This window comes from Lacerta agilis, chromosome 3 (assembly GCF_009819535.1).
Source record: "Lacerta agilis isolate rLacAgi1 chromosome 3, rLacAgi1.pri, whole genome shotgun sequence".
Classification (NCBI taxonomy): domain Eukaryota; kingdom Metazoa; phylum Chordata; class Lepidosauria; order Squamata; family Lacertidae; genus Lacerta; species Lacerta agilis.
This window is the reverse complement of record NC_046314.1, coordinates 66,533,019-66,553,891: the sequence shown is the minus strand read 5'-3', so window position 1 is coordinate 66,553,891 and position 20,873 is coordinate 66,533,019. Positions and strand designations below refer to the sequence as shown.

General features: G+C 43.9%; 1 protein-coding gene across 1 annotated transcript in view; it reads left to right on the top strand.

Annotated features, from left to right (window-relative positions):
• The first annotated feature begins 11,413 nt into the window (after nt 1-11,413).
• The window catches only part of EZR (ezrin), a 36,297-nt gene continuing 26,837 nt past the window's right edge, over nt 11,414-20,873 (top strand). Inside the window, exons 1-2 of the mRNA XM_033144096.1 lie at nt 11,414-11,649; nt 13,532-13,628. Coding sequence (XP_032999987.1) covers nt 13,617-13,628 — 12 coding nt within the window. The 5' untranslated portion in view covers nt 11,414-11,649; nt 13,532-13,616. The remainder of the gene's footprint in view (nt 11,650-13,531; nt 13,629-20,873) is intronic.

The following is a 20,873-nucleotide window of genomic DNA, read 5'->3' as shown; positions in this document are numbered from 1 at the left end:
GTGTTTGGAACCCCTGGGGTCTCATGCTGTCGCTTGGCAGAAATTTGGGTACTGTGTAATAATATATTACGCCCAGGATCAGAGGTAGTATAACTCTGAATGCCAGTCTCTGGGGAGCACAGGTGGGGGGTGGGTGAGTGCTGTTGCCCTTGTAGATCTGCTTTTGGGCTTCCCATAACCATCTGTCTGACTCTCATGAGAACAGGATGCTGGACTAAATGAGCCAGCAATATCAAAAGCAACACGATGACCAGAAACAAATACAATATGAAAAACTTTATGGAATGATTCAAAACATCAAAACTAACAAACTGAAGTCTCTGAAAGTCCTTAAATGAATCACGATGCCAGACTTCACTTGGCGGAGAACAAGCTGTGAAGCTTTGTATAATCAGCAAATGTCCAATTCTGATGTCCAACTCTGAACACACATTTTGCAGCACAGGGGTTTGTTTGTTTGTTTACTCATTGTTGTACCAGGACTAAATGAGCCAGCAGGGCTCTCCTTAAAGTTGTGGCTAAGTTCTCACTGAGGTGCCAGACCTGTGTCCAGGCTGTGCCACTTCAGATTGACTCCCAGTTGGAGGGGGGCGCTTTGCAAAGTCCATGGGAAGCCTCCCTGACATGAGCAGCAGTGGGACATAAGTCCTGTGGACAACCACCGCTGACTTCTGCCCTGCTCCCGCTTCCCTGGTGCTCCCTTCTGCAGTCCAGAAACTTTTAAACATCTTTTTTTTAAAAAAAATGGTCATAGGTGGCAGCAGCCCAAACACAGCACCAGCAGTCTCTGCCCATGCTGAGGTGGTATTTCCCTCTCTTTTTTTTGCCACTGCCATAGATGGTGGTGGCACAGCAAGGGAGAGGGGCCCACCATTTTGTTTTTCCCTGTGCAGTGTCAAAACAGCAAGCGGAGACCGTCAGTGCCTCTTCAAGTGCCATCACTTATAGCAACAGTGAAAACTTAAACAGATACCTGTGGGTGGAGGGTGCTGATTCTGATACTGCTTGCGCTACTTCCACTATAGAAAATTTGTTTTAAAAATAAGCTACTAACAAGACTATGGAAGAGTACCAGAGAAGAAGCAGTAAGGTATGCAGCTGACACACATGACTGAATGCTCTGGCTATACAAAAAAAAAAAATTAAATCCCTGCACATATAAAACTAGATTTTAGGAAGAAGCCAAGGGTAGAACCTTTCTCCATGACATTCTAGTTTTTTATGTGCAGGGATGTTTTGTCTACATAGAGGTTTATTCAGCCCTGTGAGTCCTTCACTTTCAATCCAGACCAGGCACAGCTTTGCCACTTCAGTAAGAAGTAGGCATATACCAACACTAAAAGACAGAAAATGCTTCAAAATTATTATCTTTTTATATACACGGGCATTTACATGGTCCCTTTTCCCACAGCACTCAGATAAGCTTGCAAGAAGACAGCCAGGCCATCTAGCTTCAAATACGGAGCAATTTTGTTTTAAAAATCCAGAACATAAATGTGCCCGTTAAGCATACTTTAGTCCCACTGGTTTCAGTGAGAAACGTATGTAAGGATTGATCTTTCCAAGGTTATACCTCAGCCAATAATACCCAAATACTCAGTCAGGCCTGAGTATTTGTACTTCATAAATTACTATGTACCTTATAAACACAAAATAAAGGATGCTTCCTCTCCCCAAAGGTACTTGGAGTCTACAAAAATAATAATTATGTCATGAGGAACTCCTCTTAAATAATTGGCTGCATGAAGTAGGACTCCAGTTTAACTCAGAGGTTTGGCATTTTCTGCTTGTTAATGATGTGCTAAGGATTTGTTGCATTTGTATCCCACCCTTCTTCCAAATAGATGAGGGCAGCATATCTAGTGTACTTCCCATTTTATCTTCACAACAACCCTGTGAGGTAGGTTTGGCTAAAAGAAGCAACTGGTCCAAGGTTAGCCAATGAGCTTTAGGCAATCCAGGTTCTAAATCTTGCTGGAAGCTCCTCCCCCATGTTGCTGTTTTATTAAACTTATTACTCGCTTGTAACCCAAAAGGTCTCCAAGAGGCTTACAATATTATACATATACAAACACACACACACACACACACACACACACACACACACACACATAATACCATAGGGAAGGGAAAATGCAGGAATCCTATAATACATTACTATATTATATAGCATAAAGCAGGGGTCAGCAACCTTTTTCAGCCATGGGCCGATCCACCATCCCTCAGACCATGTGGTGGGCCGGACTATATTTTGAAAAAAATATATGAATGAATTCCTATGCCCCACAAATAACCCAGAATGCATAAAAGGACACATTCTACTCATGTAAAAACACGCTGATTCCCGGACCATCTGTGGGCCAGATTGAGAAGGCGATTGGGCTGCATCTGGTCCACGGGCCTTAAGTTGCCTACCCCCTGGCGTAAAACTTATGAAAATAAACATAAACAACACACCCACTGTATAAATAATAAAAATAAAATTTACTCAAATATTCACACCCACTAATGAGCAGATAAATAACTATTTCACCCCTTTAACCTCCCCAGCCCACCCAAAAGTCTGATGTCAGGCCAGCTGTTACAAATCAGCTGCAGGTGAGTCCGGCATCTTCCTCCAGGGATTGGTCCAGCATCACTCCTCTCCCTTCAACTAGGAGTAGTAGCAAGGCAGAGCAGAAAGATGGTAGCAAAAGTTTTACCTACCGGTACTTTGCAGTTGGTCTCCTGGCTGAGGGCAGTGGGGGTTTGGAGTTAAACAACATTTGGAGAGCCACAGGTTCCTTATGTCTGCTGTAAAGCAAGAACGGAGTCATTTTTGCCTAAAGGAAACTCAGTAAGTTTGGGGCATGCTTTTAATACTTTTGTTGCTATTAGCTGAAGTAGCTGAAATGTATTTTCCAGAGTTTTCCTTTTGTTTCTTGTAATTTTATGTAGCCAATATTCCATCGCCATGTTGAAATGTGAACTGATCCAACTCAGTTGGTAAAGCATGAGACTCTTCATCTCAGGGTTGTGGGTTTGAGAACCCCATGTTGGGCAAAAGATTCCAGCATTGCAAGGGCTTGGACTAGATGACCCTCGTGGTCCCTTCCAACTCTACAATTCTATGATTTTCTGTTTGGCAAGGTCTTCTTTTCAAAAACACGTAGCCGCAGACAGAAAGCAAAACTGGAGCATGCTTGAGAAGCATTTGGAGGCAGAGCACAATGCCCTGATCAGCTAATCCACTTGAGGAGGCCTTAATCCATTAGCACACATGAGCTCTAGGAAGCAAAGGCACAGGACACACTCACTAGGGACTTATGCGCTCTGCAAGGATCCTCAGGCCACTGGGAGCAGCAGTTATCTTTCAGTCCACATATAAACTCCCTGTTACCAGAACTCTTGTATCCCCTTAAAATGTTATTTATGCATGTAAATAAATATGCTACAAACTGATGTTTAACCTGTGCTATTAGTTACGAAGACAAGCTCCTTCAGTCACATGCAGGGCTGACCCAATCACCCAAGACATCTTGCTGCCCGAGCCAAAGGTCAAGATGGTGCACCCCCTGTTCCACATACAGGTGTCACACACACACACACACACACACACACACACCATGATCTGCTGCCTCATTTTGCCTAATGATAGGGCCAGCCTTGGTCACATGAGTAATTCCTTGGCCATCCTTTGCCTGGTGGTTTTGAAGCAACTGATACAAGAAAAGGTCTGGACATTGTTACTAACATGCACACACATTTCATATGATGGGAAGGGTACAGATTCTAAAGATGTCTGTTAACTAGACTGAATTGCAAGCTTTCTAATTCTCATGGGTTGTTTTGTTTTCCTACCAACAAGTCAGTCCTGTGAAAGATATCATCTAAACTTACTACTCTGATTCTCCAGTGCCAGTGTACCAGTAATAACTCTGCATACCAAAGAAGCCAAACCTATTATTGTTGCTGTGTGCAATTGCATTTTTCCTGTGCCCTTCCACCCATAGTCAAATTTCCCACCCTTTCCTACACAAGATAACCTCTGCTAATAACTATTTACAACCAATGCTAAAATCCTTTCTTTTCACCTGTAAAGGTGCTCATCATTCTCACCTCACATATTATACTGGCAAGGCTTAGGGCCACGCTAGGCCCAATGACAGCAGCCACATTTGCTCAATCATGTATTTTCCCTGTTGGGATATAAGGCAAATATTGTTGTGTGTGTGATTTCACAGGAAAGGAAAGCTAATCTTCAATCCCATCCCCTCCCCACCATGCCTTTGCACACCCTGCCACTCATATACTCTTCTCCCAACCCAAATCTGAGGGGAAAAGAAGAAATCACAGATAAGTAAGGTCAAGAATGATTTACTCTTCACTCGCAAACGCTCATTTGGATGTTAAAATCAGACCCCTCAATCCCACTCAGCTTCATACATGAATGAGTCACTCACCGTCACATCAAATTTGGTCCTAAGCCAAAATAACTGCCAAAGAGACTGTTTGTTTCCTTATTGTCTGTAATGAAAATAGCTGTGGACAATGGCAGAGACACATTTCAACATTTCCTACCATACCGTGGCAAAACGACAAGACACTTGTCTTAAGCAACTACCTCTGGGGTGAGAGACTTGTTTATTAATGGAGATGGGTATATCTTGGGTGGCTGCTGTTGAGCTACCTAGTGGCTGAGAGCATGGTATGGTGGTTAAAGAATTGGGCTTAGTTGTAGGAGACCCATGTTCGAATTTCTGCCTAGCTCAAGGGCTGGCCTTAGGCATATTACTCTCTCAATCTAGTTTATCTTACAGGGCTGCTGTAAGTGAACTTCTCAGAGGAAGGGACAGAAGATGCAATTTTGACACAAGCTTTTGTGAACTACAACCTGCTTTGTCAGAGGTACATCACATATATCTGATTCTAGTACACAAAAGCTTATGCCCCATTAACGTGTTCTCTCTCTTTTGTGCACTGTTTGTTAAGACCATAAAGTAAGCTGTCCTGCCAGGCTTAGTTAGGTCACTCCCCACTCATCTTGGAAGAGAGGGTTATCAAGCCTTTGTTCTTCCACCTTCCACTATGTGAACCCTCCCAGGAAGGAGGTCTGGGCTTGTTGCTCTTAGCCTAGACTGCATGGCTTAAACAAGCCATCTTTGTGTTTCCATACAAATGATTTAGAAACATTCACCACTTGGGAATCTAAGTTTACCGTAACTGCCTGTTTTTCCCCCCTCAATGCTGTATGGAAAAGCATATGAACCTGACCTTTGAAGAGTTTGTAAGTAAAACATCTTCAACTTACCAAATGTGTGGTCTTTTTCTGTGCTAAAGGAAGTGGTGTATTTTGGAAGCAGCTTAGAAGGGGATATTTTAAAGGTCTTAACAACCTATGCTTCAATGCTTTGTTGCATATTTGGTGGTTTTAGATCTCTGCTGGGGTTCTCTCATCAAAGTGTACTTGCGCCCAAACCTGAATCTTAGACATCCAGGAAATTATCTTTTTTATTATATCTTTTTCTTTAGCCAAACAAAAACCAGCAAACATCACATAGGACCTTTCCTGAACAGCAATACAATAAGGAAAAACAAACTACTTATTAAACTCACACACATTAATACAACATCTTGATATTTCGGGATGCGGGAATGATTGTTTAGAAAAGCACATATTTGTGTATGCATGTGCATAGGAGCTTGCTGGCTCAGAGACAAAGACCACAAAGCACTTTGCACTCTATGAATTATTTATAATTCCTGAAGGACTCAACTAAATGTTTCCTTACTTTGTGAGGATAGCTGTGTTGATTGCCAATTTGGCACCAACCAACAAAAGCTACTTTTCTTTGGGGTAGTATTTAAATGCATCATACATTTTGAAAGGCATTTGATTTATTTTACTTTCTATCCTGTTGCTTATATCCTGCCATCAGCTTCTTTGTCATTTAGGATAACTTTATTGTTTTGATAGGCAGATTTTCAAACACTTCAAATGAACAAAAATACCTTATTTCATCCTGAAGATGCAACACATTCTTGTTGTTGGCATCTCTCTTGACTCAAGAGACAATGGAGTGTGCATCAAGGGGTGAAGCCAAACCGCTGCATTAGCAGCACCGAAGTGACCTCCTTGGGGCACAAGCTTGGACAGTGTGTATGGAAGTTCTGGGATGCCCAGATGACAAAACCCCACTTCCAGCCTCACTGATGTGGTCCAAAGGAAAGCAGAGCAATCCGTCTGACACCGGCTTGGTTGCAGTTGCAGATGGGACTCCTTAGACAGGGCAGCTGTCTGGTGACTGAATGCCCCATATCCTTCTGATCCATTTAAAGGGTGATGTGGAACCTCCAGGCCTATTTACCTGCCCTTCAGGACTTTCCCCAGGCTATGTCCCTACTCTGCACCATCCTCAAGTGCTTTTGCCTGGCTGGAACATGTTATTGAGCTGTGACAGTGCCCGTTTGCCTGGCTGGAGGCGTGTGTGTGTGTGTGTGTGTGTAGAAACCACTGCTTTTTGCATCACTACAATGCAGCCTATAGCACAAAGCTAGAAGTCATAGCCACTGCTCCAACCACATTTGCCTCTGGCCACTGCCACCACTGGGAAGCACCCCTCCCTCACCTTTCTGAAGGAGGTTGTCCATGAGCGAATGCAGCACTTAGGGTGGAAACATTTTCCCACCTCTGCACAGCTATGAGCCCAAAGCTGGTAGCACCCCTGAGAGTGAACAAGCCCAGAAGCCTGGCGAAGAATCAGGGGTGCTCTTTCGGAATCCAGAACACGAGGGCAGTATTTAACCATTTCACAAGCAAAATACATCTAGGGAAAACCAGGCCCATATGTAAAATACATGTGATGATCACACATGCATACTTTGTTGAGTGCGCAGTTACTGGGAGCAACAGCACGTATGTATACAGCAAAATGCATGGGCAATCATCACACAGAGGAATTGTGGATGGAAACTTCATATCCCCCACCACCCTGCATGGATGCAGGAAATGCCTCGTGTATGATTCATCCCTCCAGAGCTAGTGTGAAGACCAAGGGCACAGCTAGTGAAGGATGCTCATTTGTGGACTGATCCTTAAATGCCATGTCAATGATTTTGTTCCTTATTAATTGTTTCCTGAAATAGCATGTCCTCTTACAGAACTCAGTTCTGGCAGCTCTCAGGTGGGCCCTATTACCATTCTAAGAGAACTCACACAGGTGAGTTCACGGTGAGTTACAGAACCTCTTTCTCTAGAAAAAGAGCAGTGCTAACAGATTACACTATACTTCCAAACTGTATGCATTCAGGTGTTGTTTATCTGAGAATAAATGACGGGAAGCAGTTTAGATCTAGAAACACCTTGGCACCTCAGTTTAAGAACAGTCCTGTTTACGAACGATTCGATTTATGAACTCCGCAAAACCAGAAGTAGTGTCCCGGTTTACGAACTTTACCTCAGTCTAAGAACAGAATCTGAACGGTGGAAGGGCACCGGCGGCGGTAGGCCTCATTAGGGAAAGTGCGCCTCAGTTTAAGAACGGTTTTGGTTTAAGAACGGACTGCCGGAACAGATTAAGTTCGTAAATCGAGGTACCACTGTACTTGATTCCTTCCCATGATCTCCTCCACCCACTTTCCGCTCCATTTGCCATATTCTTAATTTCCTTTTGGGATCACAGAGGGAGTTCTCCCAGTAGAAAATAAACCCTGGCTATTGCTTCTGTTCTGAAAGTCACAATCTCAGAGGAACATTTCCCAGAATGTGAGATCTAGGTGTCAACAGCAGGTCTGCAAACATGAGTTAATGTACGGCTAGCTGGATGACAGGATGCTATAAATTCTGGACTGGACTATAAGGAGTTTCCAAGAGAGTTGTAGATTTCCACATTTCCACCCCTGCCCCCTTACCAAGGAACTCTGATTTGCATGAAAGGAATGCGGAACTGGATACAATGACAAAGAGCTGTCTTGGCTCTTATTTGTCCACTGCCTCTTTTGATAGTCTGACCCTTGGCCAGACATGAGGCAAAGTGAAGGAAAACGGATTATATGAATGAATAGCCTGTTTCAAAGTAGCCAACAAGCAAAAGTAGTTAAATATTTTCAAAGGGTCATCTGTAATTTTGTTTCATGTGAATCACACAATGATTAAATGCAGTAACATTTTCAAAAGACAACAGCAAGAAGAAAACAGCATTTGGGAACTCTTGTAACACAAGCTCTGTTTTCATGCCAAGAAACATTTGCAAGAGTCCTATGAAACACTGCTGAAGACGCTACTTTTCAGTACTTTCTGTGTGCTGTATTCATTTACTCTGCAATTGCTTGTCTTGCGCTGGTTTAAAGGCCTGGAAGGTGTCTGTTTCTTTGGCAAAAGGTGTACTAGAAAAGCACAATTGTCCTGCAATAGGTTATCAACATATCAAAGAAGACCTCAACAGATGCAGTGTGCAAATTAGCAGGTTGATTACTGCATGGTCCCTTAATGTTCATGCACATATACTAACGATAGACAATGGCTCCTTGGAAGGATGACCCGACTGGCAACTTCACACTTGAAAATTTTGCCAATATTCCTTCAAAATGCAAAAAATAAGGACAGTTCAGCAGAAAATAAGAACTGTCCCTGGGTAGCTAGGACAACTGGAGCCTGTATATATGAAAGATACTGGTAATAATTGCTAAACTTTTTCATATTTTGTCTACCATGTCTATGGTAGTGCAGCTAGTGGCAGAATCCCAACTTTGGGCAGAAATTGTAAACCTGTGGTCTTCCAGTTGTTTTTAGACTACAATGCCCAACCTCCAGTGGTGCAGTGGTATACAGTATTGTGAAATGCAGGCACCCACTCTCCCTAAAGCCATGCTTCTTCTAAGACAGTAGAACAAAAATGAATTCTTGACCAATGCAATTATTATGGTTTAAGTATCAAGCCTACTTTTTCCTCCCCCTTGCTGCCTGGCTTAACATCCAGTCTGATGAAGAGTTCTGCTGAACTCAAAAGCTTACTGACCAGCTGAAGGCCTAAGGGCCCTGCCCTTGCCTCTCTCCACCTGGCCTAGGGTCGGGCCTGACAGGCTGGAGCAGCTCCTGGTGGACAGGCCACAAGGCCACTGCTGGACCTCCTGGTCGGCCTCTACACCGTGCAGTTTCCTCTTGCTGCTCCAGAGGGACAGGCTTTTCTTGGACTTCCTCAAGTGGGAATGGGCCCCGGCCTCCTGATTATTGAAAGCAATGTGGGCTAGTTCCTCCTCAACAGTGCCCAGGCAGGCTACCCGGAGTCAACATCCACCTTACCACTGGCAGTAGGCCTGAGAGCCCCACCATCTCCACCAAGGCCCGTTACTCGAGGACCCCAGCCAGCACAGCATCTGGCTGAGCTGGCTTAACAATAGTCATTGTGTGCATTTGTGTATTCTAATTAACTGAACAGAGTGAAAGGTTATGAGTCATGGGGGGTGCAGATTGTGTGAATGAACTTAGTGCTTAGCTTCTATTTTAACTGCTATTTTGTTAATGTTTTTAATATTGCTTTATAGATTCTAAATGCTGCATTGATTTGTTAATCACACGACTTGCCATAATTGTGAGGTTTAGCTTGTTTTTTAGTTGCTGTTCTGTTAAATTTTTTATAGATTGCAACTGTTTTATTGATAATTTGTTAATTATTTTATATGATGTATGCTGTATTCATGATGTGCTATTATGTTTTATTATGTTATGGTTATTTATTGGTTATAAGCCGCTTTGAGATTCATTTGAATGAAAAGTGGCATAGGAATACAATAAATCAAATCAAATCACCTTTTTGTAACTTTTCAGTTAGGGACTTCATAATTTTTGAAACGGAAAGTGACACTTTAACATTTAGCCATGCATAACAGTATCACCTCTCTCTTCTTCACTTGTTTTGTGGGTTTCTCTAGGGGGGGGGTGAGGAACCTGCAGCACTTCACATGTTGCTAAACTACAAATTCCATCATCCTTCATTATTGGTTGTGTTGGATGGGCTGATGGGAGCCCAACAACATATTGAGGCCCAAAGATTCCCTGTCTCTGCTTACATGTAAGTAGTTAACTGTGTCCAGATTGATGGATCATAAATTGCGCAGGTCTGGGTGAGGGAGTTGTTTCTTGCTCAGCTAGGAAACTCAGTATGTGTGACCTTGAGTCATGTGCTCTTGCTTAGCCTAGCCTACCACAAATACTTCTTGTAAGAATAAATTAGGGAAACCCCATGTATGTACCTGGAGCCTCTTGGAGAAGGGAGGGGCATACTGGCTTGTTTGCTGTGAGCATGTTATGCCACCCTTTAATCAAATTCCCAGGCTGATCGACATTAAAACAAAAAATGGCAAAAGTTAACATTACAAAACACACACAACCCTCCCCCTAAGAAGACAGCATGTCTCAAAGCAGCATAAACACCGTCAAAAGAATCAAAATTTAAAACTAATTGCACAATCCTGTACCTCTGTTTAGAAGTTATTTGAGTTTATTACCTGCAGGTAAGTATTAAAACCAATCAAAAACTGCAAAGAAATGTGCAAGATTTAAACTGTGGCAGAACCGGAAGATGAGCAAATAAATAAGCAGTGAAGAAACAAAAACAAAAGCGTGGGGAAAGCAACTTAATTCGTCGTCCCCCCCTTCTGTTTTGTTTGGGCTTCTTTTTTTCCCTGGTTGTGGTTTATTTTGGAGGAGCGCTATATTTGCTCAGTGTTCTTGCATACTACTCCTAATTTACAACCTCCTGCATTATTACTGCTCAGCTGGTTAGAGCATGGGGCTGATAATGCCAAGGTTGCAAGTTGATCCCCATATGGGACAGCTTCATATTCCTGCTTTGCAGGGGGTTGGACTAGATGATTCTCAGGGTCCCTTCCAATTCTGCAACTCTGATTTACAGGAAATGGTGGCGTGGGGCAGAACTGAAACCTAAACCAGCACTTGTCTGCTGTCCCGGGATCCTATACAGTACAGCACTATCAAAACTTATGGGGCTCTAGTTTGTGCTTGTTTGTTTGTTGTCTCCAAGATCCCTGTTGCTAACGAGCGTGATTGCTGGCCCCTTAAAGCCTCGTCAAGTGGCAAAGGAGTTCCGCAGACGCCTGTTTCGCAGCGAGAAAGGAGCGTGCAGATTAGGACGCCCTGGAAAACAAACCGCGCGAGAGTGGGGGCCGCAGTGCAGACGCCGCGGCCGAGCTCGCTCTTTATTTGACTTTTCGGCTCCTCCGTTCTTCCTGCAGCCGTCGAGCCCCTCCCTGGAAAGCTGTGCCCGCCCTGTGCAAAATCACAGGGCTTCGCTAGGGCCCGCACCATCTGCAGGCGCTCTCGGTCTCCTGCGGCGGCGTCGCCGTCTCCGCCTCTTCCTTCCGTAGGTTCGCAGCGCTCCGAGCCGTCGAGGCGGGAGGAAGGCGCAGCTGGAGCGCGCGCGCGGCTCTGGCTGGCTCGCGGAGGGGAGGCGGGGTGAAGGGCAGGCGAGGCGAGACCTGTGGCGCTTGCCCGCGCAGCGGCGCGTCAGCCATATTGCAGCAGCAGCCGGGGAGGGGCAGCAGCGACGCCCACACGCCCAGGGGACCAAGAGCGCAGCCGGAGCGGACGCCCAGTAACAGCCGCAGCAGCCGCCTTGCCTGGTCGGAGACACACGGACCTGCCACGGCGAGGTAAGGACCCTCGAACGGAACCCCACCCCACCCTCGACGGTCCTCACAGGACCCGGGGTGGGGGGGGGTGGGGGGGGGACCAAGAAGGAAACTTGGCGGCGACCAAGTGGCGCGAAGTTGCTTTTGTGGCGCTGCCGCCGAAGCTTCGGCAACAGGTGGGGCGGCGGGGGATTAACGCCCGGCTCTTTTTCCGAGAGAGGAGTTGGCGCACGCACTTAACGCTTCTCGAAGCGGCGCGTTTGCATTCTGCCGAAAAAAGCCGCGTTAAGTTTTTCTTCTCCCGCAGCTTTCGAGAGACTCTTTGCGCTTCTTGAAGCTGAACCGGAAAGTGCTGCTTTTCTGTTCCGCCTCGTTTGAGCCGCCCTGCCTTGCATAGCCCGGCTCGAGTCAGCCCCATGGGATAAGCTCCCCCCCCCCCCCGTTCAGCGCCTCTTACGACCAAGGAACTGGGCAAAGGATTTGCCGCTTAAATCCGTCACCCCCCCCTCCCTTGGGAATGCCCGCAACAGGATTATTACTCACATCCTCTGGAAACCGGCCTATTTCTACTCGGCTCTTGAATTTTTTTGGACCAGGGGGTATTATTAAGGGGGTGGTCAAGGCAGCGATCCGAAGCGCGCTTTCCTGGGCGTCGGCCCCATTGAATCCCACGGGATTTATTTCTGAGTAAGGTGGCTGAGATTGTGCTGTTAAGCAGCTTGTTCTTACTTGTCCCGGGGTTGGAGAAAGGGTGGATCCCCTCCCTGAGCCAGGGATGCAATATTTAACGGGGGGCAGGTAAGCGATCACAGTAAGCGGCGCACGCAAAACATTTGAATGGCAAACTTCGGGTGGTGGTGGGGGCTCCCTCGAATATCTCATTGGCGTTGGCTCCTATGCCTCCCTCCCTTTCCATGCCATGCACGCAGGTGGGGTGGGGGGGGTGGGGAGCGAGTTCTGCTTCCCGTAAACGGGTGTGAATACGAAACTCCGTTGGCGGCAATTCATTCCGGAGTGATTAATGCAAGTACCAAAAGCAGAGCTGCTGATATACGCGGGCCGGTTCTTCCTCAACGTTTCGTTTGACGAGGGGAGGAAGCTGAAGCAGTTCCTGTCTGTGGGTGAAAGACTGCAGGTTACATCAGACCTACATTTTGAGCTACCGGGAAACTCCTCTTGCCCTGCCCCGTTTCAAGGCAAAATGAAGCCTTGACTCTGTAAGGTTGTTCCTCGCCTGCTTCAGCCTTAATTGAATGTGGGGACTCGGTAGAATCGTTGCCTGCAACTTGCTTGCTTCAGAGCAGTCTTAATACTGGAAGGGGAGGTCCCTGATCTTTATTTAAAAGGGCTTTATAGCTAGTGAATTACTGCTATGAGGTCTTTAAAGCAGAGAGACTTTGAACGCAGACAGTTTCCCTTTAAGGCTTAAAGTTTTAAGTCAAGGGGTTTAGTTGATTCCGTGTTGCTTGGATACTTGTTCTGTAAGAGACCACTGTTAGGAAAAACTTGAAATATGATTAACCCTCCACACGCACGCGCACACACACGCATGTCCTTGAACATTTTTGAAATTGTGGTTGTTCCTATGGGTGTGGCTGAGCAAATGACCTTCTCTCCTTGCAATCAGACTCCTCTTTCGCTGGGTGAGGTTTCTGGCTTTATGTTTTTTTCTATAGGGGTTGGCGTAACTAAGCAATTATTGGTCATGAGTGAATCATCCTTGCTTACTTAACCTGCTCAAAGCTGCAATCCTATGCACATTTATATGGGAGTGTGTCCAACTGAGCACACTGAGAGTTACACCTGAGTAGGCTTAAGTAGAACTTCTCTATTGAACTTCTCTCCCCACGCCTTGCACCGTTGTTTAACTTTAGTGTGTTATTTATTTGGATTCTTTGCACAGATCTTGTAGAAGAAAGGAGGAATACCCTTAGGCTGCTGCATGAATATTTGCTTTTGGACCAACAGGAATACTTCAAGAACCGAAAATGCCAAAACCAGTAAGTGCTTCCACAGAACCTTACACTGCTCATTCATTAGTGCTCCATTTAATTGTTTTTCTTAGGACAAGAATTGTAGAAGTTATAGAATTGTAGAGTTTGAAGGGATCCTGAGGATCATCTAGTCCAACCCCCTGCAATGCAGGACTATGCAGTTGTCCTACATGGGGATTGAATCTGCAACCTTGGCATTATCTTATAGAAACTATACTTTGAAAATTTATAGCACAGCTGTACCTAAATAAGGGGAGAGGGAGCTAAGCTGTGACCCCCCAAGTATTGTTGGACTACATCTCCCATGATACCTGACCGGCTGAAGCTGTTGGGAGTTGAAATACAGTAGCATCTGTCCAAATTCAAATAACATTTTCTTTCTGTAAAAAAGGTGGTATAAATTATCCTTACACATTCTACTGAGACTATTGTGAAAATAAAAGTAAAAATTCTTATCTCTATTATAAAAAACCCAATACCTGATTAAGGCTACGTGGGATTTGCCTCTGAGTAGGCATGTATAGGATTGCATTGTAAAAAAAAGAACAAGCAGCAGGAACTTGTTTTTTTTTTTTTTCATACCCCACAGAAGGTAGGAGATGTGTTTACATATGAACATTGGTCCATACTGATGCCTTTATGAGTCTGCCATGTTTACTGTCTAACTTTTATACTCTCTGGCTTGAAAGTTAATTGAATCTAAATTTAGGTTTGTTATACTTTCCCACCCCCACTGTGTAATCACATTCAGCAGAATCCTAAACATGTTTACACAGAAGTAAGCACTGTTCAATAGGGCTTACTTCATAATCGCACTTAGGTTTGCATTTCAGTAACAAAACTTCAAGCAACTAATACTATCTGTATTACGGTCTAACGTCTCCTCTAGCTGTGGCCCCTTTTTGACCTTGCACTGTGTGATCACACTGAGAGTGGCTGTTTTCCTGAATTAATTTTCACACGAAGTCACAGGTTGCATGGAGACAAAGAATTTGCTTCTCCTGCAGAATTCGTATCTAAGGAGCAGTTTAATAATGAACTTGGATTTCAGAGGAATGGCAGAGTTCATTAGCTTGATAAAGGGTGTTTTCTTCAAGAAAGAAACTAAAGTGTTAATCGGCACAGTTCAGCCCTAGTAAATGGGTTATAAAATGACTCAGTTACTTTACCTAGAGATTAACTGTACACATAGGATGTTCGTAAGTTCAGTTAAAACTCCATGGATGCCATGTGAGTTCTTTGCCATGGCTGTGGGGAGCTGGTTTGTGTGGCAGTGGTGTCTTGCAAATTGCCACACTCAGGCTTAAGTTCTGGCTAGCTACATAAAGACTTGGTAGTGCTGTAGAACTTTTGCACTTTATGCCAAATCTGCAAAAATTCTTGACACACTTTTCTCCCTTGACCTCATAACTGTTGTGGCACAAGGTTATGAATAGAGCAGGGTCGTTTTTTCATTCTGAGGGCCTTTTTTCTTTTATGGACAGTTTTCCAGGGAGCTGCATGCCATTGGTGGGCATGGCCAGAGCAGCCCATGTGTCTCTTGTACCATACACTACATTCCAACTACACAAAAGTCAGAGGTTTCCATGCACACATCTCTCTATCCAGGCAAGCAAGAGGCATTCTCACAGTTCAATGATACATTCCAGCCATGTAAAAGCATTATTCAAGGAGGGTGTGCAGCAGGCATAGTGATGGATTGGCCCGGGGAAAGTCCTGGGGGTCAGATAGAGTGGCCTGGAGTGCTGCATTTGACCCCCAGGCCTGAAATTCCCCACTCATGGCTTATAAGTGCTTCAGCCATTTATTTCAGCTTCCCACCGGGGGGGGGGGGGAAATTGTGGCTGAAAAGCTGCAAGAATAAGAAGCTGTTTATGCTACTGTTTAGGAAAGGAGCTTTTCTCTACCCTGGAGATCAATCCTGTGCACACTTAGGTTAGGTGTAAGTTCCGTTAAACTTGGTGGGACTTAATTGTATGTAATGTTTAGGATCGAGCTGCTATAGCAGAGATATGTTGGTCTAAGAAGATTTGATTTTGCAGAAAACATTGTGAAACACTTTTCTTCAAGGAAGCTTTTGCCATTGCTGCCGCTAGTCTAAATCAAGGGCATTTGTCACTTACATATGTGTGAGCAAACAAACAGAATCGGTCCCCTCAAGAAATCAGGACCAGCTCCCAAGTCATTGAAGTCAGACAGGGCTTAGTGAAAAAAGACTGTTTTTATAATTTTTCAAATATTATTTATTATTTAAAATGTTTTTAAACAACTCAACATCCTTACAGATCCCAAGGCAGCATACAAAGGGCATGGCTGCCTAGCCATACCAAAATAAAATGCAGTAATACAAACACCACAATCAAATGAAACAATACATGTCCCAGTCCTTTCAAGAGGATTTGTTGCTGCCAAAATGCTGAGATCCAGTTTCTTGATTTGAACTCTTTGATAAAGAGCCAGCAATATATAAATCACTGTCATCATTTAGACCATTAGGAGGGTGGGTTAAAATGGCAGGATGAGTTTTTAGTAGTTCTATTGTAGATGGGTGGTATTTTTTCAGCTGCCGCATTGCTCCACAGGTGTGGCAAGTTGGAGTGGTGTGGATAGAAATGGCTAAAGCTTTGACTTGAGAAAAGGGAGATAAATATGTTTGCCAATTGCTGATAACTGTGTTTCCACCCTTAGAAACTGAAAGGTTTACTTCATTATGTGTTTGTGTGACAGCTAGCTCTCTGTTCAAGCCAAGCTACTCTTTTTGTCCACATTTCTATTAAAAAGTTGTGGCTAGAGATGGAAGAGGAATTAGCTCTGAATTTTTATGTGAATACTTCAGAAGGGTAGCTTTCTTACCTTTGAAACAATCCTCAATAACTTCCCAATTTAGAGATGAAGGAAGTAAAACTTGAGTGTGAGCTGCCCATGGCTATCCAGCTAACTCATATAGACAACCAGGGTTTTGAATTGGTGTTTTCTCATCATTCTGAGAGGCAGCTAACCTGTTGCCCTCCAAGGGTTGTTGGACTCCAGCCAGCATGCTCAGTGGTCAGGCATGATGGAAGTTGTACTCCAACAACATCTGGAGGGCCATAGGCTAACCAGGCATGCCATACAGGTTTGTGGAGAAGGTGTGAGGTCACTGGCAGAAACATGTAATGGGAATAGGTCATTGCCTGAAACTTTTAATGGGAACAGAATGTTTATAAGTCTGCCATAAGCACAAAATACCTTTCTCGGATTAATATTGGATTCATTATTCCTACTGATTCTTTCCAAGACAAAATGCTATACCTACTTTTCCTCCTCCCTCCCTTCATACATTTCCATTCTCCCACTCCACCCCACACCCGGATATTATTGTAGTGATGATAGAAGTCCACTTCCTGTGTAATCTGAGGCTTTCTACCCTTTTCAATCTAGCTGGATAGAGCAGTTAGGTGAATTAGAAACTCAAGTTCTGTGAGAATGCCCTACCTTGACATGACCTCCTGGGCTCTGGTTAGTTACACAGAAACATTTCTGTAGGTTGAGGAAAAGTTCCTTCATCTAATCATCTAAAGCTGCTTACAACTGTGTTCTTAATTGTGCCTGAGCTTGGCCTGTCAGCTGACAAGTGGAGCAACAGCTAGCAGAGGTGAACTTGTTCTTCCTTCTCTTGCAGTCAACAAATGTCTTGAGAGCTAAAATTCTGACCTGGTCTGCAAGGTAAATGGGGAAAGCCAGCTATCACCTTTCCAGTAATTTCTGAGCTGTGTGGTGCTGCTGGGGATTTACAGGCATGGATCTGTAATGGTTCCTACCAGTGCAGTGTGTGCACAGCTTTCTACATAATCAGCAGTTAAGTAGCTCTTTGACTGATACAGTTATTAGGAAAGGAGAAAAATCACCATGGGGGATTACCTAGCTTAAAGTTATTGCTGATCCACCCGTTTCAAAAGAGGGAAGTTAAGTTTCGGAATTCTCCCCTCTCTTTGCTCCAGCTCTACCCTCTACAATTGCTAATACCACTGAAGAGAGATGCATATTTGTTCACAGGCTCACCACTGGAAATAAGGTTGCCTTTGCAGAACTGAAGCTGCCCAGAATTCTTTACAGGCATTTGGGTATTCAAAGATTCCTTCCCCTGGAGAATGGGACTGTCTCTATAACATGGGCTGGGAACCTTTGGTCCTCCAGATGTTGCTGTAAAACTCCTATAATTCCTTGCTTTTGCTTACGCTAGTCTCAGCTGGAGCTGGCAGGTGTTGTAGGTCCAGTAACATTTGGCAGACTACAGGCTCCCCAAGTTTGCCGTAGAGAAGCAGAAGCTATGGGTGCAACCCACCTTTATCCCAGCTTCAGTTCTATGAAGTTCACTGCCATTTTCAATTTAAAGATGAGGAAACATAGGCAAGTCACTCTGCCAGCCTAAGGCTGTGACCCTAAACACTAGGAATTAAGCCCAGTAGAACATGGGGTTTATTTCCAAGCAGTGTTATGGGCTGAAAATCTCTTTATAAGTTCATGAGTAACAATGGATAGATGCCAACTGTAAATAATACCATATTAGGCAAGCTTGGACTTTCAACTTTTTTTTTTTTGAGCTTAATTTGTTAGGCGCTGGAGTCAGGTGTAGGTCAACAATAAACAAAACAAACAAACAAACAAAAAACCACTGTGTCAGTAAAGTTAACTCTTTATTCAAAGAAACCAAAACAGCAAAGGCCTAGTGATCCCAGCCATGGGCATAGCCAGGATTTGTGGGGGGCGGGGCGCTGAACCTCAGTTGCTTAAGTATTTTTATTGATTTACCTTGGCTATGCCCATAATACCAGCAACTCTTCCCAGTAGGTCTTTCCCCAATGAGGCAGTTGTGAGAACTGAAGTCCGCCCCCCGCCCCCTTTCCACAGCTGCCTAAGTCCCCTCCTCTGAGTTACAGTCCCAGCAAATATAAGTAGATACTCTGGGATAAATTAGACTGAACTGATAAGAATGACTTTTTTTAAGGATAATCTAGCAAATAAAAATGGGTACTGCAATAGGGAACAAAAAGTTAAAACCCATATCAAACATGAGGATATATTTTCCCATGATGATCAGCTTTTGTAAACCGCTATGGTTTTTGTTTGGTTTTTAATGGAAAGCAGTTTAGACATAAATACTCCCACTGAGGTTCCAGTCTGCACTGGGCCCGTCACACCTCCTGTATAAAAAAATATTCCCACAACTGTCTATTTCATGAATGGCTTCATATCTGGTATGGTGTCTAGAAATTCTTGTGTAAGACCGTCATTTAAGACCTGTCTGAAAATACCAAGTGCTAAAATAATATTGTACACTGATTCACAGGGCAGAACTTAAACTTTATTTCAGAGCAAATGCATTAAAGAAAATATTAAGGTGCAAATACTAATTTGAGACAGGCTCTAGAGATCTTTATACTTGCCTACATATGAGGATATCTTTACACAGGCTGGGCAGAGCCTAATGAATTAGTTTCTACTTGCATGTACAATATGTCCTGCTTTTCCAGCAATAACAAAAAGTGTGTACATGGATAAATTTATATATATTTGGTCCTGTTCCTTAAGGGGGTTGACTATACTGTTATATTCTTGAGAGCAGGACGTACTGTTGAATTGGGCATATGGTGGAACAGTTTTTCTCTGCGTATTAGCCAGAAGGATGTAATTACTAGCCTATTTCCAGCGCCTGCCATCAAGTGATTGCTGCCTTCTTTTCATTCACTGCATAAAGTCTATACACTTTCTTTGTATTTTAGAACGCTTCCTAAATAAAGCTTAAGCATCCATTCTTAGCATAATCATCTTTCATTAATGAACTACCAATCTGCATACAGCTGTTGCAACAAAGAAATCTGATTAGGGAGGAGTTTGGTACAATCAGCTGCTGCTTTTCTCTGTGTTTGGCCTCGTACAAAGAGTTTGTTTAGTCTCTTACAGTATATGTGAAGCAAAGGCACATGAATCATTTGTCACCCAAAACTAGACAGTACTATCCTAATCTGTGTAGATATAAACATTTACCATTTTACAAAATAATGCAGCTAGCGTCATCGGAATTTTCTTCCACATTGAAAATTAGTGCACATTAATTTAACAAGCTCTATGGGCTTGGGGGAATATTAATGTTTTGTATAAGTAAAAAGTCATGACTGGAATCCCAAATCTTGGATGTTGACCACAGCTGAAAAGTATCTCTTAGAAAACTCCATGATGGTTTCATATATTTGACCATGATACATACCACCAGGTGCTACATGCCCTAGTGACATAAAGTATGTACAGGTATTTGATTCCCTGCTAAATTTGCCCGTTTGCCCTCTGACGAAGAAATGACCAGTCCATAATTTTAATGGTAGGTTTATTGTAGCTGTGAGAGACAGAATAACAGGAAAACCCCCAGAAACCCAGAAGACAAAAGTCAGAGATTGATGTGCATTATAATGAGTGAAATAAGTATTTGAGCCCTTTGCAAAAGTTGACAGTACTTGGTGGCAAAACCCTTAGTGGCAATTACAGAGGTCAGACGTTTCTTGTAGGTCGCCACCAGGTTTGCACACATCTCAGGCGGTATTTTGTCCCACACCTCTTTGCAGATCCTCTCCAAGTCAGTAAGATTTCAAGGCTGATGTGTAGCTACGCAAACCTTTAGCTTCCTCCACAGATTTTCGATGGGATTAAGGTCTGGAGACTGGCTAGGCCACTCCAGGACCTTAATGTGCTTCTTCTTGAGCCACTCCTTTGTTGCCTTGACTGTGTGTTTTGGGTCATTGTCATGCTGGAATACCCATCCTTGACCCATTTTCAATGCCCTGGCTGAGGGAAGGAGGTGCTCACTCAAAATTTGACGATAAATGGTCCTGTCCATTGTCCCTTTGATGCGGTGAAGGTGTTCTGTTCCCTTAGCAGAAAAACAACCCCAAAGCATAATATGTCCCCCTCCATGTTTGACAGTGGGGATGGTGTTCTTGGGGTCATAGGCAGCATTCCTCCTCCAAACCCAGTGAGTTGAGTTGATGCCAAAGAGCTCGATTTTGGTCATATATGACCACAACACTCTCACCCAGTTCTCCTCTGGGTCATTCAGATATGCATTGGCAAACTGCAGATGGGCCTGGACATGTGCTGTCTTGAGCAAGGAGACCTTGTGGGCTCTGCAAGATCTCAGTCCTTCACAGCGTAGTGTGTTACCAACTGTTTTCATGGTAACTATGGTCCCAGCTGTCCTGAGATTATTGACAAGTTTCC